Consider the following 27,917-nt stretch of genomic DNA (forward strand, 5'->3'; position numbering starts at 1 on the left):
GCCAGATTTGGCTGGTAGGTACTTTACTGGAGAATGCAGATTACAAGAGACTTTAGGTGAGTAGGGTATTTCTTAGGTATAAGATAGAAAATGTGTTTACAATGGACAGAGAGCCATGCTGTAGTATCAGAAGGATTACATTAAGATAAAGAGGAGTATATTTGCTGTAGGATTTCAAGACATAGGACATCAGAGAAGAGACTCAATACATTTAGGCATCACTTCCTTTAAGAAGTTTTCCTTAAAATACCCTACAACATCCTAAACTGAATTATGTCCCCCCCCTTTGTGGCTTCCTCAGCACCTCATCCTTCCCTCTTAGCATAGCTTGGTTAAAATACACTTGAAGGGGCGGCTGGGTGGCTCAGTTGGTTAAGTGTCCAACTTTGGCTCAGGTCATGATCTCATGGTTTGTGGGTTCAAGTTCCACATCAGACTCTGTGCTGGCAGCTCAGAGCCTGGAGCCTGCTTCAGGCCCTGTGTCTCCTTCTCTCTCTGCTCCTCCCCCCATTCATGCTTTTTCTCTCTCTCTCTTTCAAAAAATAAATAAATACATAAATACATACACTTTAAAAAAATGCACTTGAATTGTTTATTCGTTTGTCTTTCACCTGACTACAACTCTCTGAGGGAAGAAACATTTCTTTCATTCTCATTGTCTAGCACAATGCCTGGCATTGTGGGATTTGTTTTTGTTACCTTCACTGTGGGCTTCTTGTTGGCTAATTACCCTGGGCATTCAGGTTGTTGGTTATTCTATACAAGAGAAGTAAGATTTGAAATTTTGAGTTTTATTTATGCAAAAAATTTCAAATATTTAAGATTATTGTGCCTAAGGGATTATTATGAAATACAACATTGATCTGTAGATGTGTGGAGCTAAGGAAAGTTGAATTACATGAGACACCAGAAGTCTCTTAGATACAAGCGATGGTGTCACTTTAAAGGTCATGGTCATGACTAGGGGCTCAAACAGATTTCCCAAGGGAAATTTCTCAGTTTTCATGACTGGTTTAACATTTATTTTATGAAGTTTATAAAATTATAGTTTTTAAGCTAATCACAGTAAGCCTATGACCTTCTACTTTGAATGTTCAATCTGCTGTATTTAATTCTGTAGGTATTATGGTGTGTGTACAAGTATAAAGAATCTTAATTTGTATAAAAAATAATTTTCTTAATGGAACTCTACCAATAACCATACGTGTGTGAAGATCATATGGGATACATGGTAAACATCTTTAAGATCAATTGTGTAGAAATTATAAAAAGGAGGTCTTTTTTTCCAAATCATTGAACAGTGAGTTAATTATACTTCTTGAAAAATGTCATCCTACATTATCACTTTAAGTTAGACATGGAAACACAATAAGTTCTATATTCTGCATAGATAGATGTGACATGATATTCTACACACATGGCATAAGATAATGGGTATCTCAAATTTATCATTTCAAGAACATTAACCACTCATTCCTGAAGTGCATTGTTGTATGGTGAAAAAATGATGATTTCATCTTCACTCCCTCAATAATAATTCTGTGAATAATTTTCCCCTCTTTTCAATTATATGTAATGATTCACATTTTATACATGAAGGCTAAATTATATACGAATTTATTTGTATAGTGCCATTAGGGAAATGTATCTTATCATACAACACAAAAGTCATTATCTTAAATGACCTTGAGATTTCAGGGGTTTTATTTTAGTTGCATAATGTGCTCAAAACTCATATGTCAAGAGAGTGCTTTAATACTATTTGGCTTGATTATGGGTAGAGGTTTCTTGTCATTATTTTGACATCACCCAACGGTCCTCTCTAAGAAACACATCAATTTTCTCCTCATACTTCTATTCATTTAACCTTGATCTATATGTCATTCCGTGAATTTTCAAAGCGGTTCAATTCTGTTGAAAGATGGAATTCTCCTCAGGGGGAGGGGAGATGCTTCTTGATGTATTTCTAAATGTGCCTGCCTGTTTCCTCATTCTGAATGGCATGCTGTTGTGCTAAAATATGATTTCAGAGTTTAGGCTCTGACAATAAAATTATTTCTTGCTTTTGTCGTTTGTAAACAGAAAACAATTTGTGACAAGCATCTTTTCACAATATTCTGTTTGACCTGTACACAAGCCAGAAAAGAAATAATAATTGTTTTTGGCTTGTCAAATATCAAGGGCAGGTTTTTGGAAGAGATTCTGAAGTGACTCTACTTCAGGACAGACATAGTGAGAAATATATTGCTTTTTATTAATCATATGGGCAGTACCCTAAGAATAGCCACCACAAGAAGAACTCCAATCAAAAAAGTCTTTCTTGTGAAAACACCAAAGCACAATGACAACAAATATATAATATTTGTCACAGTATCTTTAGTGTTTAAATTTGCAGTGAATGTCTTTGGAAACCATAATGCATTTAATATTACACCTTTTGATTGTATAGTCTCCTAAAGCTAAGGTTAGTTACCCTCTAGGAACATAATCCAATTCCATCAGAATTCTTATATAAAGTTAGATATCCTTTAATAATATGTAATAAAATTTTACTTCCAGGGAAGAGAAAATATACATCTTTTTCTTTCCATATAGATTTCATGAAGATTTATGGTATTCTTTGTTGTTTTCCCTGAGACACAATCTCCACAGGACTGAACAAAACGCTGGTTTCATTATCACTTGAAAGTAAACGAAAAGTGAATATTAAGGATGAAACTTTCCAATTTAAGGGCAATTTCAGAAACATAAAATGTATTTCACAGACATGAAAGGAACTTTTACAGTTTCTCGTTCAACAACATGAAGACAAATTATTTTTAAAACGTCTCTCAAAGGATTTCTAAAAATCTAAAAAGCAAACATAAAAGATTTATAGTTAAATGCCTGTGTAAAAAATCAGTCGATCTTCTTTTATTCATATAAAGATTGTTTTAAAGAATATTGTGGGGGCATCTGGGTGGCTCAGTCGGTTAAGTGTCCAACTTCAGCTCAGGTCATGAACTTGTGGTTGGTTAGTGGTGAGTTCAAACTCTGCTTCAGGCTCTGTGCTGGCAGCTCAGAGCCTGGAGCCTGCTTCAGATTCTGTCTCCGCCTCTCTCTGTTCCTACCCCACCTACACTGTTTCTCTCTCTCTGTCAAAAATAAAGATTTTTTAAAAATTTAAAAAATACTGTGGGCATGAGTTTATTTTGTTTTGTTTTTGTTTTTGAAAGAAAGAGAGGATGTGCACACAAGAGCAGGAGAGGATAGAGAGAGAGGGAGAGAGAGAATCCCAAGCAGGCTCTGTGCTATCAGGGCAGCCCCACTTGTGTCTTGATCCCATGATCCCTGAGATCATGACTGAGCTGAAATCAAGAGTTGGATGTTTAACTGACTGAGCCACCCAAGGTGCCGCTGTATAAAAATATCAATCTTTTTTTGTTCATGTGAAGATTCGTTTGAAGAATATCATGGGCATGAGGTCTTTGTTTTATTTGATTTTTCTCTCAAGGTGAATGGGTGAAAACAAGAAGTGCTTCTCCTCACAGAAGAGGGCTTTAAACAATAGCCTAAATGCCATTTTCAAATGAAAGATTGCTCTTGCCTCCCCTCCTACAGTCACTACCACATTTGCAGCAGGTTTATGCTACCGTATAGATAAAAGGAGAAGAGCATCCTTGAAAGTTGGTGATTAGAGTCTACTTGTTATTTTTCACCTTCAGGAAAAGAGGGGAAGGAGGTTACAGTTGTAACTATGTAGGAAGATTAGAAGCAGAATTATGGGTCTAGAACAAGATGACTATAGACATTATAAGACCAATGTTGAAAAAATGAATGTTTTGGGAGGAGCCCCTAAAAATAGAAAAGGAAAAATGAAATTGGAAAGGAATCTAGAAGAAGCATGATATATGTTTGAAAAGAATGGTGTGAAAACAATATTTGATGTCAGCAAAGACAAGATTTGTTTTACCTTTGAGTGTTTACCCAAAGCTATGAAACCAGTGTGTAAGAATCACTGACATCCTGGAGTATCATGGAGCTCCAAGATATGGGGGAATTTAGGGACCCCAGGGTATAAATATCTCCCTAGTTTTCCTCTTATTCCATTAAGAGGCATGCAGCCACTATAGAGGCCCTGTGAAGACTCCCAGATTCAATGGGCTCTTTGTGGGAGGAATTGGCCCTGAGTTCCCCAGGTCAACTTGGTGGGAGGCAGCCATGACAGATCTGTCCTGTTATTTCTCAGGGCTCAAGAAAGAAAGCTTTGGTCCAGAATATCCAGAAAGTATTTCTAAATTGCATATAGAGAATTTGTTATGGGAAATGAAGGAGTCAGAGATGCAGGAACACAGTGATGAAGCCAAGGTCATGGTCCTCAGGACATGTAACAGTGTCAACAAAGGGATCAATGTGGGATAAATAGTGCCAACAGCAAGTGCCACAATTAGCCTTGCTTTCCTAGAAACTTAATAAAATACCCTGGGGAAGAAAGGCTTCTGGATATATAAAAAACAAATTATTTAAATAACTAAATATCAACACAATTTTTTCAGCAGAGTCCTGAACATTTTTACAGAATTTAATTTCAAATATTCTATTATAATAAACTTGAGGATTATACCCTAACTAGGAGAAATGCTTTCTGGTGTAACAGTTTAAAGCGTATATTCATTTTGCTCTTATCAAATGACTGATGATATGGATGTTTTAATAAGTCATTAGAGAAATGACAGGGAAATGCTAATGTTCTGAGTAATACTGCACTTTAAATATGTTTTATTAGTTTGAGTCTCAGCTATTTCTAAGCACATCATGAATAGTTCCAATCACCCTGGAGTTACTAGAGTTCAAATAACTCATTAATTTACAAAGTATTTTGAGTATGACAAAGTTCTATGGAATATTAAGTTTTGATTCTACCTTCTGAGAATATCTTGTATAATTTATTTAGAGTGTAAACATATGCTGTGATTTTCTAATATAGGGGAAAATTGTAAAAACAAGTTCATGGCTACATAAAAGTATCGACTTTGGAAGGTTTATGTATAGCTTTTTTTCTAAAATTGCTGATTTGCTGAACCAGAATAGGCCAGTTCATTAGGGAATCTTGTAAAAACTCCATTCAAATACAGCTTGTCATTTAATAGCCACTTCCTCTGACATTCATGGGTATGATAAAGGCAAATTAAGAGTTCCTACTGATAGAAATAAATATTAGTAACCTTGAAACCTGTTTTTGCCCTTTATGTAGGATTCTGAGGGCAGAATCTTCTTCCAGAAGAAGCCCTCTGGAAAAGTTTGCCTAGTCTTATTTATTTATTTCTTTTTAAATTAATTAATTTATTTTTTAATTTACATCCAAGTTAGCTAACATATAGTGCAACAATAATTTCAGTAGATTCCAGCAATTCATCCCCTACCTACAACACCCAGTGCTCATCCCAACAAGTGTCTTCCTTAATGCCCCTTGCCCATTTAGTCCATCCCCCCTCCCACACCCCCTCCAGCAACCCTCTGTTTGTTCTCTATATTTAAGAGTCTCTTATGTTTTGTCCCCCTCCCTCTTTTAAGGGGCATTAAAATTATTTTTGGTAATAAAAGGGATATTATTTTTGCTTCCCTTATGTTCGTCTGTTTTGTATCTTAAATTCCTCACGAGTGAAGTCATATATTTGTCTTTCTCTATCTAGTCTTATTTATGACTGCATTAAGAAAAAGTGTGCTTATTCATAATGTGCAAGTTAACAAACTAAAAATAACTATGAATTTAATTCAATTCCTAATTAGTAGGTTAGGGCATTATTTTATATTACATATTTAAAAATGCAAACGCCTGTTTTGAATCTAACGCACTTTATTTTCCTGTGGGTGTGCATGTGTGCACATGTGTGTGTGCATGTGTGCATGCCCCAGTATGCCAGAAATGTGAGTTGTGACCTTTTTACTTTACAGTTGCTGGTGCTCAGTGCTCATAATCAATAGAAAATGCTAACCCAGGGAACATGAAGCTGTCAGCGATAGGCTACATGCATTTTGAGAAGAAAGTCTCTTGCCTCTGTAATAATTTGGATTTTCCCTCCAGTTTTCCAGTTTCAGATACCAAATAAACACATTAATTAGGAAGTATATCAGAAACATCATATTAGCTATTCAAGAGGAATTATACAGTTACTAACATTTTTTAGAATCATTTATAAAACTAAACATTAGAGACCCATCAATTTTGCAATCATATAATCTTCTGTAACTGTGAATCCCAGTAATTTTCAACTATTAAGTCCCATGACACTTTCAAAATATCTCAAAGACATGATCTCTCTGTTCCAAGATTTAGAGTTCACTTTTTAACCCACTTATTACACAAATGTGGTCATTCTTACTTTGGGGGACTGACAAACGTAATTTGGGGGGCAATTCTTACCGTAATTGCAGGTCCAGCGAAAGCCAAGCTAAGCAACATGAGGAATGGAATTGCCTCCTGGGTTGGTTCAATATACGGCATGCTAAGACTCCGGTCATAGCAGCTAAATCCGGAGTGCACAGGTTTGAAGACATCTGTGAGTTCAAGGAAATACAGGCTAACCACCGATGATGCCAATATAGGCAACTGAGAAAGAAGGACATAGAAGAGAAATTTATTATTGTGCATGGGTCATACATAGGATCAGTACATCTTTAAGTGGAAGTAAATAGCTATCATCTCTCACCACTCTTTTCTGATCTCAGAGTCAAAGCCCTTCATGAGTGCTTTTGCTTCTGCCTTCAAAACATATCTCCAATTAACCTACCTCTGTCACCAGCCTATGAGCCTATGTCGTCCCTCATCTTTGCTCTCGGACGACCTCTTAGTTTTGTACTCTCCCTCTTCCCCTCCACACCCCATCTATCCATTTTCCATCCAGCAAACCAACGAGTCTTTTGAAAATATTTTTGATCATATCACTCCCTATTTTAACCACTCTGGTGCTTTCCATTCTACTCTAATACCATCTGACTGTCACATCATGGAATATAAGTTTCTGCATGAACTAGCTCTTGCTTCAGTTTCTTACGTCTTCTTGTACAATGTTTGTACAACTCTCCAAGCCCCTGCCCACTACAATCTAATTGGTTTTCACACTTTACCTGAAACAGTCAAAATCATTTCTACTTAAGGTCCTTTGCATTTTTTGCTCTTCTTCTGGCTCTTTGTACAAGTGGCCTCACCATTTAATGATGATTTCCTGTACTTTCTTACTAAGGTAGCCCTTAATCCATACTTCCCTCTTGACATTCATCATCTTGCTTGATTTTCTTCATGGCACTGATCATTAACTGAAATTACCTTGTCAATTTAATACTTCACTTATTTATTTTTCATCATTCCTCCCTCCATTTGCACTGAAATACATGCTCCATGAAGTGAGAGTCTGTTGGTATTATTTATTTATTGCTGAGTCAGGGCATAGAATTGTTCTTGGCACAAGGTGGGCCTGTAGTACATCTTTTAATAATTTAATAAAGCAATAAATACTTGTTGGTAAATGACTAATTGAATAAATGAATAAATCTTAATTTAGTCTAATAACTAGACTAGAGTTACCAGATTTAGTAAATGAAAGAAAATACTGGTCATCCAGTGAGATTATAATTTCAGACAATCATTGAACAATTTTTAGTATAAATATGTCCCGTGCAATATTTGGAAGATATTTATACTAATAATTATTGTTTATCTGAAATTCTAATTTCACTGGATGCCCTTTAGTTTGTCTGGTAAACCTAAATTACACACAATTTACTTTCTAGACTTTGTGTTATGGATTCAACTGTTAATTCATTCAACCTGCAATATGGTAGGCACTATGTGGAAGCTAGCTACCATACGGTGAACAGGACATGGGCTTGGCCAGCAAGGATCAAAAGATTAAGAGAAAATACTGCATGTACATTGATGCCAGGCCTTTCAGAATCTGAAAATTCAGATTATATCACATTATTTTAAAGAACTGTTTAGGGCACCTGGGTGGCTTAGTCAGTTAAGCATCAGCTCAGGTCATGATCCCCCAGTTCATGAGTTTGAGCCCTGCATTGGGCTTTGTGCTAACAGCACAGAGCCTGCTTTGGATCCTTTGTCCCCCTCTCTCTCTGCCTCTCTCTCTCTCAAAAATAAATAAGCATTTTAAAAAAGACCTGTTTAGCTTAAGGCTTTGTTACTTGTAGAAGACAAAATATTATTTGACTAAACAGGGCAGATTTTTGATGAAACATTATTGACCATCCATTATCTCTGTCCAGTTGAAAAAATAAATTCACAAAACAGCATTATGCCTTCTTTTCCCAAGTTTCTTTTTGTAATGAGGTGAGAATTAGGTTTAATAGAACAACTAATTATGTATAGAGATTTATCTGGCACTGTCTTTCTGTTTTCCGGATTGATGCTTTTCAGTACAGATAACAAAAAGTACATCAAATCACTTCTATTTCTCTCATTAGAACCCACAATCATTTGATCACTCCAAATATATGGTCATTTCTCCTCACTACTCACCTCTCCTGTAATGGACTAAATGTAGCTTCAGTCTTGACCTATCGAGCACTGCTTCATGTGCATGTATGTGAATGAGATTTTCCACTTAAATATATTTTAGTTGTAATTTAACAAATATTTCACATAGCGCTTACTATGTGCCAGTAATTTTTTTATTTAGAAATCTCAAGTAATTTCATTATTAATTTTAACTCATTTAACTTAAGACTTTTTATTATAACACGGGTGCTATTATTATCTTTGTTTTGCAGGTAGAGAAGTCCAGTCTCCTCTAGTAAGTGGCAGAGGTGGATTCTGAGCCCAGGAATCGTAGCTCCAAAGTCATATTTCTTAACCACTATTCTATGCTTTTTTCTCTGAGAAATGTTAGTAAAGTTTTAAGATACTGTAATACAACTAGCATCAATCAGTGAGGGGCCTGTTTAGCTTAAAGTTCTGCTTAAGAGTTTCTATGTGCAAATCTTTAGTTAAAAATATGCATCACTTTAGCATAAATAGACATTATCTTAAAAGCCCTGTTTCCAGGGATACCTGCCAGGTAACCATCCAATGCTTAATTTTGGCTCAGGTGATGACCTCAGCATTGTGAGATCAAGCCCCATGTTGTGCTGCTAGCACAGAGCCTGATTGGGGTTCTCTCTCTTCTTCTCTCTCTCTCTCTCTCTCTGCTCCTCTCCCCCACTCCTTTTCTTCTCTTTCTCACTCTCAAAGTAAATAAATAAGCAATTAAAAAAAGTATTGTTTCCATAAAGTCTGTATAAGTTTTCCCTCCATTAATGTGAATGTTAAATATTTCACTTTTAAACCAGATTCGATGACCCACCTTCTTTCGTCTTTCCTTCATGCCATATTTTAGGTCTTATACAGATATTGTGCAAATGGGAATCAGATCTGAAACCTTTGACACCTACCCAAATAACATTTGATCCTCTCAGTTTAATATACTAATGCCCCAGTAAAGTGAATTTGATGTCTTCTGCAGAAAGGTGAACACAACTTAACATGGCCAATCTGAAAATTAAGCAATTTTTCTCTAGTGTAGACATTATTTGCCACTGAATTCTGCAGATGATTACTTTAAATCTGCTTAACTGTAACAATGAAGATATAGCCATGGAGTGAAAGTGCTATTCTTACAGTGTGCGTGTGTCTGTGTGTGTTTGAATAGATTGGACACTCTGAATTCAACATATTGTAGTCAAACCCAATGGGGTCATATGGTCTTCAAGGCACCTAAGGGGTTCTAATATCCATTCTTCCACTCTTTACTACCAATGAGACCTTGGAAATGTTTTTCTTAAATCTCAGTCTTTTTTTCTATGAAATAAGTACACTGAAAGTAGCCATCAGCATAAGAAGTTGTCATATTAAATGAAGTATTGCAAGTCATTTTCAATAATATCTGGAATGAAGAATAGTGCATAAATGTTAGTATTATGATCATGTTGTTATACTATCAAATGTCACCTTTTCCATAATGCCATTTTTGGTAATAATTTTTAAGAGTAATTTCCTCATTCTTAATTCCCTAGTACTTCTTTTTAGGAAATTTGTATGTGTTGTTCTTTGTTATACTTAACTGCTACAGGCTAGTTGGAGCCTTTGCTCTGCCTCCCTAATTAAAATCCTTTTGTTTTTGTAAATTTTTAAAAACATTTTATTTATTTTTGAGAGAGAGAGAGACATGGCATGAGTGAGGGAGGGCCAGAGAGAGAGGGAGACACAGAATCTGAAGCAGGCTCCAGGCTCCGAGCTGTCAGCACAGAGCCCATTGCAGGGCTCAAACCCATGAACCATGAGATCATGACCTGAGCCAAAGTCAGACGCTTAACCCACTGAGCCACCTAGGTGCCCCCCAAATGAAAATCTTAAAGTGGGGGTCTAATCTTACTCACTTCTATATTTCTACTAATAATATACATCAGAGTGACTTCCAAATATATATGCATATATATGAATATAATAAATTCATTTTTGGAGTGAAAATAATTTCCTTCAGTAATGTTATGCTCCTCAGTCATTTCAAACATAGCCTTTTTGAAACTGCCGATTTTTCCAGTGACACCATTTTTCTCCCTGTGTATTAATATTTTTTACAGCTCTACAGAAACATGTTTCAAGACCCTTATCTGGTTTCAAAATAATAGTAATATTTTTCTTCTTTTTGGTGTTTCTTTCTCTGGTTTTAAAAAAACTTTTACTCTTCGCATTCTACTTCAGTTTTGTTTTTAAGAAAGAGTGATTTGAACAAAATATTTATAATATTTGAGGAAAAAGTAATTTTTTGCATTGTTATCCTATGGTATTTTACTGCCACACAATGTAATGAATTAAATTAAACTCTTTTCTTCTTTTTTTCACAATGTTTACTTCTAACATACTTGTCTTCCAAGGTATCTTTCAGCTCTTGAAATATTCATCAACAAAACTTCTTTTTGCATAGAAGAACTTTAACAGATGGTATGTACTAATTTGGGCATAGATACAGAATTGAGATATATATATATACACACACATAATAAAAGCACACAGGCATCTTTTGATTGCATTTAAAATGAGATTTAAAAAGAGATTTTTAAAAGATCCATATAAGCAGGCATTAGGAATTTTATTCATTAGTTATGTTGTAGCCAAGAAGAAAGCATGAACTTGCTATTTTTATGCAGCAATACAGAGGAGGGAAATTACCTGAAGATTAGCAAAATGGTTCTTAAAAAACAAGAGCTTCATTCTTATAATTGCCATCTGCTAAGGAACTTTCAGTAAAAATAATAGAAGCAATTTTTAAGAGAAAATTATAACAGGTTTAGAGGACGCGGCAAACAAAAGAAATGTGTTTCAAAAGATTACATTTGCCAGATAATATTGATTTTTTTTCATGTCAATTTAAAAAATACAAATTGACAGTCTACATCAATTTTAGCAAAACACTTTAAGGAATCTATCATGACATTTTATCTGGGTCAGATAACTTCCTTGCTTTTAGCATGTTGATCCTAAGAACAAGCTTTCCTTCTCATTTGGGAAAGTTTACTTTGCTCTTGGCCTAGAGTAATACAGGGCAGCTCCATTCATTTCCTTTCTCATGGCCATTGTAAATATAGATCTCAGGACATCCTCTTCAACTAGTGGAATCCTAGCCCCAAAGGGCCACTTGACATACAATATGTTATTGTATGTTTATTTATTTTATTTATACTTTCAATATGTTTATTTATTTATTCAACAAAGAGCTACTGAGAGCCTCCTAGCACTAGGCCTTGTCCTGTGTCCTAGAATATGGATGGCATAAGACAAAGTCCTTGTTCTTTTTTTTTTTTATGTTTATTTATTTTTGAGAGAGAGGCAGACAGAGTGTGAGCAAGAACAGGGCAGAGAGAGAGGGAGACACAGAATCTGAAGCAGGCTCCAAGCTCGGAGGTGTCAGCACAGAGCCCAACGCGGGGCTCGAACCCAAGACTGTGAGATCATGACCTGAGCCGAAGGCAGATGCTTAACTGACTGAGCCACCCAGGAGCCCACAAAGTCCTTGTTCTGATGAAGATTTCATTCTAACTGGGGAAGGCAGGTAAGAATTTAAAAATTATAAAGTGAGAAAGAACATAGACTATAAAGAAGAAAAAAGAAAAGGCTGTGGTAACTCGGTGCCTGGACTGCTATTTTAGATTAGAGATTTACCTACATAGGTGCCATTTAAGCAGAGGCTTGATCGAGCAAGAAAGAACTAATCATATAAAAACCAGGTAAAAGGCAGAGTCAAAAGGGAGACGTGACATGAAAAGTCAGAGAGGTGGATTTGGGGCCACGCTTTGTGGAGAATTGAAGGCGGTGGCCAGAGTTAATACTTTATCCAAAGTACATTTGGAAATGGCTTTAGAGAATTTAAGCAGAGGGGTAATATGACTTGAAATATATTTTACAAACATCACTCTGGCTATTGGGTGGATGATGGATTGTAATGGGTGAAAAGTAGGAGCAGGGTGAACATTTAGAAGGCTCACCAAAACTCAGCAAGTATTTATGGAATACCTAGGACGTGATAGACACTGCTCAGAGTGTGAGGAAAATGACAACAAAACAGAGAACCCCCTACACCCGTGAAGCTTCCATACTAGTGGATGGATGGCACTTGCAGTAATCCAGACAAGAGACGATGGCAGCATTTACTCAGGGGGAGTGGTGGAGATATACAGAAGTTGCCAGATCTGGATATGATTCTGGAGACAGACGAGACTTGTTGATGGTCTGGTCACTGGACAAAAAAATGATAAAAGCTGATTTCTAGGATTCACGGTTGAGCAATTGGGTCAGAAGCATCATTTACTAGAAGAGGGAAAGCTGGGAGAAGCTTAGGTAAGAGAAAGCTAAAGTTCTGTTTGGGGAATCTGAACATTAGGATGTGTCTTAGTGATCAAAATCTAGCTGTCAGAAAAGAATAAGATGCCCATCTGGACGAATGCTGCAGGTAGAAAGGTGCATGTCATTGATACAGGATGATTTAAACATCACGCTCACTTTTGAACACTTGCACAAGAAATTTCAGAGTTAACTTACTTTGGTTTTAATATAAATAATGGAACAAGAAGTCAAAGAATGTATTGTGTATATTGCTACCACTCATATGCAGGAGATAATCCACGAAGAAAGAAACATTTTCTTATGCAAATAGCAAATTTTAAGTGGGAGGCTGGGAACCAATTCTGGTAAAGTATCTTAAAATTACATAAAATGTGAAAGTTAAAACTAATAAATATATTGAAATCAAGTTAAAACTGAAGAAATCCTAGCAGATCAAAGGAATTTTACTAAAGCTTGGGCCACAAAGGAGGTTGTCATAGGTCAGTATAGTGATAGTAGAATTTTTTACTTCCTACAGTTTAATGTATAATGATGTTCCTTAGTAATTTTTGCCCGTAGGTAATACAGATAAATGTCCCTTTCAAATATTGACAGTAACAATAACTAATAATATATATTAGAATATAGTATAGGGCTTTATAGTTTATAAAACTATCTTAATTGTAGCATATTCAGATGAACTACAATGAATCTCCAAAATACGGATTATTAAAAAACATGCTAACATGTGTAGTGGTGTTAAGGGAAGGAATAGGTCAAGAATGAGTGTACAACATTATTCACGGTCTAGGTATCTGAGCTAGTTTTCACAAATAAAATGGCTGTGGCTAAATGGCGCATGTATAGATACAAATTCCAACAGGGCAGCGTGACAGAGGGAACCCTATAGCAGACTCATAACTAGGAGAAACCAGTTTGTCCCCTCATTTATTCTACTAGCTTCTGCATTTGGGCAAGTCAGTTAAACTCTCTGGACCTCTTTCCTTCTTAGTGAAATGAGGGTCTGCTTACAGTGCCATCTAGTTCTGGAATTCTCTATGTCCTGGCATGATTTCAGAAACATTCCAACCATTTTTTTTTACATGGTCACTCCCTTCTATAAAGTATTAGGTCTTCTACCTCTGTTCTCTGCATGATTCATTTCATCCTGCACAATTCTTCTAGGCTGATTTTCTAGAGTTCACGACTGATCAAGCCTTTAAGAGTGTCCCACTAATAATTGAACAAAGTACAAATTTCTTGTAGAATGGGACTAACGACCTTTTATCGTATAGCCTAATTTCTTGTTTAATTTTGCTCCATACCTAGTCTTCACTCTCCCAACCCACAAAAAAACCCATGTGCCCATTACACTTATATCTCAAACGACATGTTCCAGTCTCTGCTTTATACTACATTTCACATTTGTGTCCCATAAAAACTTTCCTAGTAAAGAAATTTCTGACTTACATATTCCATATCTAGTTTATCGTAGGACCTGTTTATCTGCCTTGCATTGTAATGCTTTGTGTATTGCCAGCCCTCATTTTAAGATTAAGTACTTAAAAGTCAGATCTCTGTATTCACACAGTGCTTTTCAAACACACAGTGTTAGGTGTCCAGCAAATGTTCACTGAATTTAATCAAAAGAAATCAAGACATTACTATTAAATAAAAACAAAGTATGAGCAATTTATTAACAGTCACATAGCGTATATGTTGAGGATGTAGGTACCAGATACTGTGCTAAGTTCTATTGTAGATGGCTCCATTCAGTCCACACCTTATAAAGTATCTACTGGTATTCCTAATCTACAGATGAAAAAACTGAGACAGATGTAGGTTACATAAATCATCCAGGGGTCACAAAGCTGGTGAGTGGGAGTACCTACATTCTACCCTGGTGCTTAAGTCCAGGAAACATGCTATATACACACTTCTTTGCTTATGGGTCTCAAGCTGCTCTCCCCTCAGCATTGCAGCAATGGCTGCAGTTCGCAAATGGGAGGAGGGTGTTGCAGGAAATAGGTGCAGTTTGAAAGAAAGTCACCCAGTTCTTAACTCTGAACTCTTTTTTTTTTTTTAATGTTTTATTTATTTCTAGGAGAGAGAGAGAGAGACAGCGTGAGCAGGGGAGGGTCAGAGAGAGAGGGAGTCACAGACTGAAACAGGCTCCAAACTCTGAGCTGGCAGTCAGCACAGAGCCCAACGCGGGGCTCGAACGCATGAACCGCGAGATCATGACCTAAGTGAAAGTCGGACGCTTAACCGACTAAACCACCCAGGCGCCCCCTTAACTCTGAACTCTTAAACAGTGTCTCTACCAATTTCTTTATCACTCAAACATGAAACTTGGTTCATCTGCTCAAATCTGCCACCTATCTTTCTAGAGCTCAGTTCACTTTCGGTTACCGAAAGTAGAATTTGCGGAGTAGTAACACATATCTATGAAGACAGGAACATTTATTGGGTTTTTCTTTAGGCAATTCCCCATAAATGATCTAATTTAACACGCATAACCTCTTTGGAATTTTCAGATAAATTTTAAGAAAAGACCCTGCCCCAGATGAGTTAAACAGCATGCCTGTCTTCTAAGTACAGAGCCAGAGTGGGGAACCTCATCTGTTATATTCCTGGATCCACACTCCCCACTACTCCCTGCTGCCACCCTGGCACATGTCACCATCTGGCATCAGTCTGGTGCTTTTCAGGAAAGAATAGCCCCAGGCTTCAGTGGAAATGCCACTTAAGGACAGAAGCGAGAGATGGCCATGTGTGCAAGGGGTGAAAGGTGGGAGCTGCCTTCAAATCACACTCTTAATCATAAGATATTACAGGTCTTAAATGTCCTTCCCTGTGCCGTTTCTCTGATGTAATTTTAAATTTTTTGGTAATATCTTAAGAACCTTTAATTATATCTTGGATGTTGCCTGCTTTTATCTTCCTTTGTGTTTTCCCTTGTAAATCACTCCTAGTATAAAATATCAGGAATTGGGCACCTTTAAAGCTCCAGATGCTTTCCTGTCTTTAATGTTCCCTTTGGATCACTTTCGCTAACTGCACAGAGATGAATGCTTCCGTCATAGCAATTATCTTATGGGATGCTGTTGTTCTTCACTTTTCTCTGCTATTCAATAAGACCCTTGAGAACAGAGAAATGTTCCTATTCACTTCTTTATCCCCTGGGCCTAGTATAGTAAAGGACATATTCAGAAGCCTCAATGTAGTATAAATACACACACGTATGGATGCTTTGAATGGAGATGTTAAATATTTACATTGATCTTTTCATGTGGCTAATACGATAAAAGAAAAATCCCCATGTTAAAAGATCTTTGCCTACTTCTACCACAGAACATGCTGCTACTGAAAATTTCTAGAATTCTAATGATTTTTTTAAACATTAAAGAGCACAAGAAACTCAAGCTAAGTCCTTCAAATAGCAATAGTAGTTAATAGGGAAGAGCAACCAGACCCAATATGTGTTAGGTTTAATGGGAAAACTCTGTCCTATGTCTTTATATCCCAATATAAATTACAGCTCTACAGCTCTAAAAACACTAATTACAATCATTCAGTGATCAATCAGTAAAGTTTAAAATAATGCATGTCTGTTTTATTACCTGAATATTGATTCAGCATTTGGCTTGGGGCAGTAAGCTTTGTAATCACCAGTTTTAACCTCAGGTTTTGAAGATTTGTTCCTCTTACATAATTAGACAATGAAGTATTTGCATTGTCTTGGAAAGCATTTTGTCCTTTAAACCAAATTAGACACTAAGACCTGAGGCTGGAGACCTGTATTTCAATTGTTAAAAGTAATTGCTTTTACTCTTTCTACAGCTGTAATTTCTTTTCCCTTAGAACGTATACCTGACATTTAGAAATATGGATACAAGCAGCAATTTAATGCTACTAGTATTTTCCATGTTCCATTTAAAGTGGTTTAAATTTCTGAACTCATGCAGTCTTCACAAAATCTCTTACTATTATTAGGCACTATTATTATCCCCATCATACAGATGAGAGAATTGAAGCACAGATTACATGATTTGTGCAGAATTATACAGTTTATTAGCTAGATTACAAACTCAAGAAACCTAGCACCTTAGTTCATGTTTGCAATCTGATTATACCCACTGCCTTTTGGTAAAACTGCCAGCTCTGACCTTTGCCTTCACAAAGATGTTGAGAAATAGAAAAAATACATTAATATAAAGTACATTTTAGTTTTATATACTATGGATACCACTTTACAATTCTTTTATCTTCTTTTATTTTTTTTTAGTCTACTTATTTATGAGAGATAGAGAGAGCATGAGTGAGGGAGGGGCAGAGGGAGAGATACACAGAATCTGAAGCAGGCTCCAGGCTCTGAGAGGTTAACACAGAGCCTTATGCGGGGCTCGAACCCACAGACTGTGAGATCATAACCTGAGGCAAAGTCGGATGTTTCACCGACTGAGCCATCCAGGTGCCCCACCGCTTTACAATTTCTGTTGTTACTGTTATTGGGCATGTATTTTTTGATGTCTCCTTTAAAAAATTAAAATCTTAATATACTTAGAGTAAATCATTTGCAGTATTACTTATTTTATTCATATAGAGAGAGCATACATATTTTCACCTGAACAGCCTTACAAGGGAAATACATAGTGCATTTAGGGTCCAATAAATATTTCCTAATATGAAACAACATAGGGGTAAAAGAAAAATATGTAAATATTGTCTTGCAATGTCAGGGAAATGAAATGTAACTAAAAATGACATATTTGAGATATGGAATAATAAAACCAAAATTCTGATTTTGAGATCTAAACCGACATATAATTTTACTGACATATAATTTTATGTTATATACATAGATATTATTGAATTAGAGACATCAGTATTTTGAAGAAAATTTAGTTGCATTCTTAATTCAGATATCAATTTATCATTAAACTATTTTATTTAAACACTATAAAAGTTTATATTTTCTATTATATAATAATTAATTGATTTATTTAACAAACATTTATTGAGCGTATACTATGTGCTTGAGATATAGTATTTGACCTATCAATTATCCAGCAAAGGGATTTCCAATTTATATTTTTAGATAAGAACTTAACAATATCTCATGAGACTCTCTCCCCTTCAAGCTTGTCTCTTATATCTTTAGATGCATACTTAAATGCGCATTAAGAGCCCACCTTCAAGATTAAAGATTTTCCAAGGCTGCTAAAGATCTTATTTACTTGAATGTACCTGTGAAAGGCATCAGTGAATATAAAAGGAATGTTGAAGGTGTTTTGTTAATGTTCTGTCCCTCTGTTATGCTCAACAGCCTCTGCCTAGATTAGAAATTGCTGTCCTTATTATGAGTTTTCATATGACCTGGAAAATGAAGAAACAGCGCAGAAAAGAATGTGAGACTGCAGCACACCTCATGAAGGTATTTGTGCTTGTTGGGGTCATCTCCTATTACCATCTTTCCTCTCCTCTGCTATGTTGACCTCTGCAATCTTAAAGTGAAAGGGTGGAGGTGGAGGAAGGGACAGACCTTGATGCTGGGCTAGCGCTTTGGAAAGAGCAGTCTGTAAAGTCTTTAATAGCCCCACAGAGTGGACATTTTCTGAGAGGTGCTACACTGGGCCTTTCTTAGACATGTTGGAACACATATCTGGGCAATAAAGTCTTAGCAATTTCTTCCCTTATTTCTGAACTGGGCCTAAAGGACCATTAATTAGCCTTCCAAATCAGCCAGAGAAGCCAGAGGCCAAGAGCAATATCAAAGCTGAGGCTCAGCACAGTTTCTATTTCCCTATTTCCATTGATTAAGTTGATAGATTTCTTGACCAATGTAACATTAATACAGCACAAATTTATTAAGAGCCTGTTATCTGCTCCCTGCTATTTCTATTGCATTAGAGGGTAGAGTTAAAAAATGAAAAAATTAATTATCTTAATTATCTCCTGGTTTAACTATCTAAAATGTCACTAGAACCAATATTGTCCGTGAGATGACTGTATATGTATGAGACTTAAATATCCACCTGTCTCAATAAAAATTCCAGAGAATTTCACCCTGTTAGTCTAAATGAGGTCACTTATTCCAAAGATTGGGTTATCCTTTGATTCATCTTTTTTTGTAGGACATATATATTTTTTTAATTTTATAGATGGCCAAATAGAAACATGGGAAGATATGTAATTTGCACTGGATAACTGCTGCTTCTGAGTTCATATATAGCACCATAGAATTCTGAAAAGTCAAGAATGGCAGAGTCTCAGAGAGTATGGGCCAACCAACGTCCTTGGAGAAAGGACTTGCAATAGAGTGTTAAACTAATATATAGAAGATGTTCGGTAAATGTAAATTGTCTTCCACTGACAAAGTCAAGTAAGGATACTCAAAGCAAATGCTTTCCATTTTGTGAGCATATGTGTTGTTTGTATGAGTGTGTGTGTGTGTGTGTACCTCTATCAATAAAAATGAGTGTGTAATGCAATAAGCATGTGTTTTGTGTATTTATGCATTGAAACAAATTATTGTATGCACATTATAAAATATATGTGATATGTAAAGCAGAAAAATAAACTCCTTCCCAGGCAATCTAGTAATGTCTGAAGCTACATAGGAAGTTTACTTTAGATAAGATGATGAGTGGATAGGTATTTGCAAATGAGAAAGAGAAAGCTCTTTTAGTAAGCACGGCATTTCCATTAGAAGTTGTTAGCCATATTATATAGTTTGTACATGACCAGTTACAAAAACTAATATGCCCACAGTATTTTCACCATTTTACAAATGTGGAAACTGAGGCTTGGAGGAAGTGAATTACTGTACCTTATGTAATCGAAAGTGTTTTCTATGAAAATTAAAACAATGAGTCCTTTGTTTAAATAGTACTTCTCCTTGAAGTCTCAAATCTTAAAAAATCTATAGGCATGCCTTAGATCACAAAATGGTATAATTAAGAGATGAGGACTCATATAGAACTTGGAGATGGATTTAATCTTCCATTGTTCAATAATCCATGAGACAGAGCAACATATTTGCTGGGACATTCATCAGCACTTACTTTACAAATAAAAATGTCTCCACTAGCTGGAAAGAGAAAGTTAAAGATTAATTTATGTTCATAGTAATGCTGTTTTATTCCATCTATTCAATGAAAATTTATTGAAATTCTACTATGGCCTAGGAAGTCTACCAATAATGATTCCTTATTATTTCCCTTAATTTAACTAAAAGGTACATAATAAGCAATCAATAAATATGTATTAAATGAATAAATGAACTTTCATGAAGGTACAAACAGATTATATGCTGGTATTTCAGTACTTATATTAAGTACTCCCCTTTTGGAGAGTACTTAATATAAGATCAGTCTATTTTGGGTTCTGCCTATGTGGACCTGGTTTCTAAAGCATGATTAGGACTTTATAAAATGGCAGTTTTACTGCCAAGGCAATTGCACAGCCCAGGCTTTTGGTGAGGACATTATATCGTAGGCAACATGCTCATACACAGATCTGTTATTCCCTCTCCCAAACAAGAGCCTATTAAACGAACTGTTACTTTATTTACCTTTTTCTTAAAATACACTGATTTAAATTACCTAGATTTCCTCTTCTCTTTATTTTATACCTAAGTGGTCTAATGTCAGTTCTAGAAAAATGTACAGAAGCCATCTTGTTACAGCAAATACAAAGCAATTATCTTCCTTTATGCTGATTAACATAAATACTTTGTAACTTAAAAACAACAGAGAGTAACGGACTTACAGGGCAATTGATTCAGTATCTAATTACTGACCAGGAAAAACACCTCCATGTTAACTGTGTCAAAATTAGCATCTTCATCTTTGGCCTTCACATTCCAAAATCGATGACCATGAGGAAATTACTCAAGTCCATAGTTACCTGGAGGTACATTTCTCAGCTAATTAATTCTAGAAGAAGCCATAGAAAGCTAAGATGCTCATAATTAGACATTTCACACTTTATTTTTTTAATGTTTATTACTTATTTTTGAGAGAGAGAGAAAGCATGAGTGGGGATGGACAGAGAAAAAGGGAGACACAGAATCTGAAGCAGGCTCCAGGTTCTTAGCTGTCAGCACAGAGCCCAATGCAGGGCTCCAACTCATGAACCGTGAGGTCCTGACCTGAGCTGAAGTTGGACGCTTAACCGACTGAGCCACCCAGATGCCCCCAGCTGTAACCATGCTTCTCAAAGAGGCTAACAATTTGAAAAAGCAGACGACCCATCCATAATTGCTTTAACATGTTGACTATTGCAATGCAATATCATGAAATGTGTACCCTAGGTATTTAGATACAACTTTCAACCAGCTAGCACAATTTGTTCACATGTAGAATTAGAATGACCTGTATTTTAAGTGTTATAATCCAGGGGGAAATTTTCTAATATGAGGAATTCTAGAAATAGTAATAATTAGGACTGAGCACTAGAACAGGAGTCAGGAGACTCACGTTCTATTCCTGACCTTATATTAACCAAAGTGTGCCTTTAAGTAACTCAGTTAACCTTTTCAAGCCACAATTTCCTCCTCTGTGATAGAGGAATCAAACCAGATGTTCTTGGAGTGCATGATTTTATTAGACTTAATTCTGTAATACAACATTGCCTTAACTTTGTTTTTTAAAGAGAGGTTGCCTGAAAAAGAGCCTGTATTGTGTGTAATATTTGTAATACATTCCCAACACAAGCAGTAACAACTGCGCCTTAAATGCTTTCTGTACCAAGCCAGGTTAGACAACCCAAATGCCTAAAGGAGTCTCCACGGTTTGCTCACAGACTGCATCTCTATTCCCCTTACATGCACTTCACTCCTACCTTCTATATTTTCCCAGGCATTTTCTCCTAACCCCCCCTTGGTCTGGCCTCTCTCTGTTTCTGTTCTCTTTGGGGGATTCCTTCTTTCAGAGAACTGCAGACTCTCCTCCTTCTAAGCTTTATTTCAGTTCTGACTCCTCCCTGTCGCTCCATCCATAGCTGTTTGTACGGTCTCCACAGGAGGCTCATGGATGTCTGCTGTGCCTTCCCAAAGCAAGCACCGTTTTAGGTGGATAGATATTGTATCATCTGCACCTCCATGTCAGGATTAAATCACTTACTCTGAGTAGGAGATAGTACTAACAGAGCCAAGGTTAACAGATGAATAAAGAGAAAAACTTCATTCCACAACTCAAAGGGAGCTCCAAGCAGACATCTTTCAAGTATCTGCCTTCAGACACCAAGAAGCTACCCCAGTCGTGGCAGAGGCCAGTATCCCCATCCCACTGCTTTGTCACAGTTAGCCTTATCCTTAGAGTAGGTGTGAGAGAGGGCGATGTGATGGTAGTGCGAGTGAGATGGACCAGCACTCAAATCCTGGCTGCTTCACTTCATTGCTGTGTGTCCCTAGAAATAGCTCTCTGAGCCATAGTTTGCTGATTTAAGAAATAGGGATAATAGGGGTGCCTGGGTGGCTCAGTCAGTTAACTGTCCGATTCTTGGCTTTGGCTCAGGTCACGATTTCACAGTTCATCAGTTGGAGCCCTGTGTTGTACTCTATGCTGACAACACAGAGCCTGCTTGGGATTCTCTCTCTTCCTCTCTCTCTGCCCCTCCCCCACTCACTTTGTGTGTCTTTCTCTATCAAAATAAATAAACTTAAAAAAAAATAAAAAATAGGGATAATAATACTTTCTTGGTACTACCTTAATACAATATTGATACTACCTTCTAGAGCAGTTCTCAGTTTTTTTTTAAAGTCTATTTTTGAGAGACAGAGAGACAGAGCACAAGGGGAAGAGGGGCAGAGAGAGAGGAAGACACAGAATCACTAACAGGCTCTAGGCTCTGAGCGGTCAGCACAGAGCCTGACGCAGGGCCTGAACCCAAGAGCTGTGAGATCATGACCTGAGCCAAAGTCAAAGGCTTAACCGCTTAACCGACTGAGCCACCCAGGCGCCCCTTGGGTAGTTCTCAGTATTAAAGGTATCATATGGACAGGGTCTGTCACATAAAAGAGGTTTGAAGTTGATGATTCTGTCTTATTACTGTTATTATCATCATTATTTTCAATCTCTTTTGAGGTCGGTAGAAGATAATTTTTTTTTTTTTGACTGTCAGAGAAAAGTAGGGCAAAGAACATTGTGAGTGACTTGGCCACGGAGACACAGTAGAATGGCGTTGGTGCTGAGGAATAGCACAGATTTCCCTAATCGCAGGTTCTGCCTGTTTCTGAATACTTGGTATTTATGGGAATGTCCTCATTTAATCTCTCTAGTACTTAGGAATCTATTATCTTCTCCACTTCCTTCTTGTTTTTCATGAAAAGACTTTGCGCGTTGTGACTCTAAAAGAGGAGGAAAGATTTGTCAGCTCATCTCTCTTGGCAGGGTTTGCAGACTTTGAGCAGACTTTCCCGGTGCCATCTAGAAAAGGGAGAAACTTATCGCTACTATTTTGGTATGTGCAATGCACAAATGTGATTTCGTACTTCTTACGGATGCCAAAGTTTATGAAGAAGAAAATAAGCTAGCTCTATTTCTCAGCAAGGGGATCAAATGAGTTATATAATTTTCACATAGGTCATAAGCTAGAACAGAAATCTTGTGAATTAAGCTTTGCTACAATGCAGAATCTGTGGACACTCTCCAGTGGGTAGGAAACAAAAAGCCGATGAATGTTTTGTCAGGACATGAGGATGTGTGGTTATTCAGACGGACAGTGCTGTTCTGACTGATACAGCTATCTGTACTCAAACAAAGGCTTTTGGGACTTCTCCAGGTAGGATGGCCACTGAGAAACAATGGCTTCTACTCCTGAACACATTTTGTGTTATCAACCCCGAGTAATTAGCCTGCGTTAACAAAATCCTAAAACATATCCATTGTTAACTACAACATTCAAGCTAGTGAAAACTTTCTGTACAATTTCAAGTTTGCTGTTTTTTAAAATATTCTGAATCTATAAGGCTTCAGATACTATTACTTTATGCTTAATGGAGAGAGATGATATTCTCACTCCACCCATGTTTGTGCATGCCTATGTGTGTAGGGGTGTGTGTGCATGAGTGCAGGCACATGTACAAAAACACAAGAATTTCAAACTGTGTATCTGTAGTCCTATAGAAGTATCTTTGTGTATTGGTCAAACATAGCTCTTCTGCCTCCATAAAATAAACATTAGGTTAGTAATAAAAATGTATGTCATAAAACAGAACATTTAGATGAAAAGAATCTCTTTCGCATTTATTAAGAATTTATACCTTGTGGGCTTAAAACGTCTTTGTCATTTGTTGCTATTACATGCTGAATTGATGTGAGCCCATTTCTTTAAATAGGATGACTAATGAGAACAAAATGGTGAGTCTGAGCACAGGTACAGCCAGTATGATGGCTTGCATAAAGAAAATGCATTAGGCTCACAATCAGCCTTATCACATGTAATACTGGGTGATGACGCCTGAAAGACCTTTTACGAATTCTAGGTGTGCTGCGGGCTGCCATTGCCACCGTAAGTGATACAACCATCAGTTGGAGAGTGCTTTGGAACTGCAAAGGCAAAAGAAACCTTTTCTTTAGTGGAACATTCCTTTTTAACCTGCTTTTCTGTTGAACCCGATAAGGCCATGGATGTGCTTGTTTGAGAGTTCCTTTCAAGTTGTACAATGCAAGACCGAATAAACAAACTCGTTCATAAAATGTGGTATCTTGCTGAAAATAAACAAACTTGTTCCTAAAATGTGGTATCTTGCTGAAAATCATCACATGTGTTTCCAATCACCACGTAATATTCATGTATTTAGTTACCCGTCAACCATAAACCCCTTTATCAGCAGACAATTGGCAGCATAAACCAAAGATGTACAAAAATTGATGCTTTCCATTAATTTGATGTTTGCTTAACATTGAGTTTGGTGGGGATTTTAGAGGTTTTTGAACACCTCGAGCCAATGCCCACAGGGATATAATCTCCACGCCCTGACACTCTGCACATGGGCTGCCAGGGTCTCCACTCTTTCCTCTGTTGAGGGAACACCAGCCACTAACTAGTGAGTCAGTGTGGGGAGTATACACTGTCCACCAACGCTTTGTGCCACGAGGCAGCCTGAGGAGGAGGAACTCAGCTGGGAAAGTTGGTCTGTTATCAGGCAAGACTGTCATCTTTATCAATATGCCGTTACTTTAAACTACATATTCCGATGTTTACTAGTGGGAGACCATAGGCATTAACTTTACCTATGTGAATATTCTTTCAACATGTTGAGAGAGACAGTTGGTGCAGTGGTTAGGAGCACATGTTCTAAATCAGCACTCAGCTATACCTCTGCCCTTGCTTTGTAAATAAACCCTGGCAAGTTGTTGAACGTTCATGAGTTTCTGTTTCTTCTTTGAAACGGAGACAATAACGGCTTCCTAATGAGAACTTTAAAAACTGAATGAGATGGTGTGCGTGAAGCATTTAGCTTTCCTTATTCTGAGTATCTATTAAGTGCTTGCAAATGGTTGCCATTATTGTTGTACAAACTGTAAATAGCACCCAGTTAGTTACTGTCTCCATTCAGGTCTATTAAGATAGGTCAATTTCAGGAATGCTCTGGAACCCAAACCAACTCAGGAAATTGGCAGAGATGGCTTAAATTATTGTCTGAAGTAACAGAGAAAGGCTTGAAATATGTGCTTTGGGCTGGTCTGTGATGGAAGATTCACTCATGTTTCACTTTTCTATTTTAATTACTAAAGTCTTGGGAAACTATGTTGTAAAACAAAGTGTCATTATTCTAGAGCATCTTACTGACGTGTTAATTCATGCTATTTATTCATCCTCCAAAGGAGATATAAAGCTCGGTCTCACTGGCTTCAAAATGAGTCATTCCAAAGAAGCCTGGTAGTGCATCTTGTCAACCCCTTAAATAATTGGTGTACTAATGTCTTACCCCATTTTCTAGAGGCTCTTTAGTGATTCATCATGCATTGAAGTTTCAGGGAGATAATTCGCAATCCAATTTTGTGGCTCTCCCTTTGAAATCTGTTACCCCCAAGATATAATGTCATTAATGCTCACTCAAACTCCATGCATAGGCTTCAAGCAATTGTTTTATAGCTTGCCCTGCTAAGGAATTCGTAGAGGGTATGTGAATAGGTCAAAGGGAATGTAAGGATTTCGGGACTATTTCCATTCATAGAAAAAAAGTAACAATTGTGAGAAGTTTGTTCCTAGAGAGACATTTCATTGTCAGTTTTTTTTTTTTGGGGGGGGGCGGGGCGGGGGCTGGTAGGCTCTACACCCAATCCGGGGCCTGAACTCCAGACCCTGAGATCAAGAGTCAGATGCTCTACCAACTGAGCCAGCTAGGTGTCCCTATGAGAGACACATTTCAAAAGCGTACTCCTAATGTTTTGGATTAAGGGACATGTACCCCTGTTAAAGCTACTTCCAAGTGCACACACAGACTCTTTAAAGGCATATTCTTAATTCTCTGGTTTGCATCCTCTTTCATAAAAGTATTTTCCTTGAAGCCATGTAGTCACCATCCGTACGTCATCAGCTTGTAGCTGACCTCAGGTGTGCTCCATCTTGGAGGTAGAACCCAGAAATGAACTGATTTCTCCTAGAACACATAAGGGGTCCAGATGTGAATGAAAGTGTTTTAAACCACAGTGGATTAGCAATGCGACAAGTGGCCTGACATGATTTGGTTTAAAGTCAGGCATCCCGTCTTCTATTTATTTTCCCTTTTCATCATGGAATCCTCTGCTGCCCACATTTTCCTTGAGAAAACTCTTGGTTATATTTCAGCAATATTATCTAAATCATGGTCTCAAAATCCCTTGTGAAAGAGGAAGGATGAAAATAAATGAATCAATTAATTACTTTAAATAAACAGGATATCTTTTTTTTTTTTCTCCTATGGGTCATGGATGAAGGAGTTACCCTTCATTTTTCTGAGACTTATGCAAGTCACATACATCTTTCTTATAAGTGACACTGCTTTCAAAATGTAGGACACCTAAGAGAAATTTGCAAATATACTGTTCTCTACAAGAAACAATCTGACAATGTCCCTTCCCCCAAGTTTCAAGGCCCTGGCTATCCCTCAATATAGATAAGCCTCACAGTCATCAAATACAGAGTCTACTATCTGCACTTGGAAGTGCTAAACCTCCATATTTGGCTGAAAAGACAGCCAATGAAGGATATTTTTAATTCAGCAACAGTCTTATAATTCTCTATGCAATCCAGGCTTTAATTACAGAACATACAATTATACCTAAAACCATCTAATCTCCCTAAACCTACCCAATACATCTCTTTTTTACCTATGATTTAATAAACCTCTTGTTTAAAAAATGTCTTCCTAATGCAATGGACCGTAGTGCATGGAATCACTGTACCCGTCAATCTTTACAACCCTCCCATAAATTGTTCCTTTCTTAAATACTGCATTTTGGTAAGTTAGAGGTTCCTTATCACTACATTTGTATCTCAATTGCTTATCTGTAATGCTGCTCAGCACAGAAAAAAAAAGTGCACATGTACAAACCATGCAAAATCAGATGATGTCACATATTTTTAAAATACTACACATACGTATACATACATATGTATATACATGATATGTATACACATATATGTATAATTTTTGTTAACCATGGAAAAGGGCCAATAGGTTGATGCCTAGGGATGCAGACCCAGTTTTAGAAGCAGATGTGAGCACCACAGAAATCATAACAGGGGAACGTTTTTTTCTTAAAGCAATCAGTAATTCTAATGCTCTATAAACATCCCCAGATCTCATACATTCTGAGCATGGCTGTGTGCATTGGAATTGTTACCAACAGCTCACAGAGTTCTAGTCTAGATACGTACTTGCAAACGGAAGACACACATCCCAAAATATCGGCATCATGGCCCCTGCGGGCCGCGGACGCTGTGCACAGGCGCTACAGGAGGGCCAGGGAACTAGCCCCGCGTTCACTCACACAGGTATCTCTTCCCTGCGGGCCCCCTAGCAGCGACACCACTCGTGATAATCACCCCTGGCTGGCAGACGCTCACGGTG

General features: G+C 37.1%; 1 protein-coding gene across 1 annotated transcript in view; it reads right to left on the bottom strand.

Moving 5' to 3' along the window:
- PLPPR4 (phospholipid phosphatase related 4) overlaps nucleotides 1-27,917 on the bottom strand; it is a 40,771-nt gene that overhangs the window by 12,223 nt on the left and 631 nt on the right. Inside the window, exon 2 of the mRNA XM_077746095.1 lies at nucleotides 6,404-6,589. Within this exon, the coding sequence (XP_077602221.1) occupies nucleotides 6,404-6,589 (186 nt within the window). The remainder of the gene's footprint in view (nucleotides 1-6,403; nucleotides 6,590-27,917) is intronic.

The sequence above is a fragment of the Crocuta crocuta genome, unplaced genomic scaffold (assembly GCF_008692635.1).
Source record: "Crocuta crocuta isolate KB4526 unplaced genomic scaffold, BGI_CrCroc_1.0 scaffold48, whole genome shotgun sequence".
In the NCBI taxonomy this organism is placed as follows: domain Eukaryota; kingdom Metazoa; phylum Chordata; class Mammalia; order Carnivora; family Hyaenidae; genus Crocuta; species Crocuta crocuta.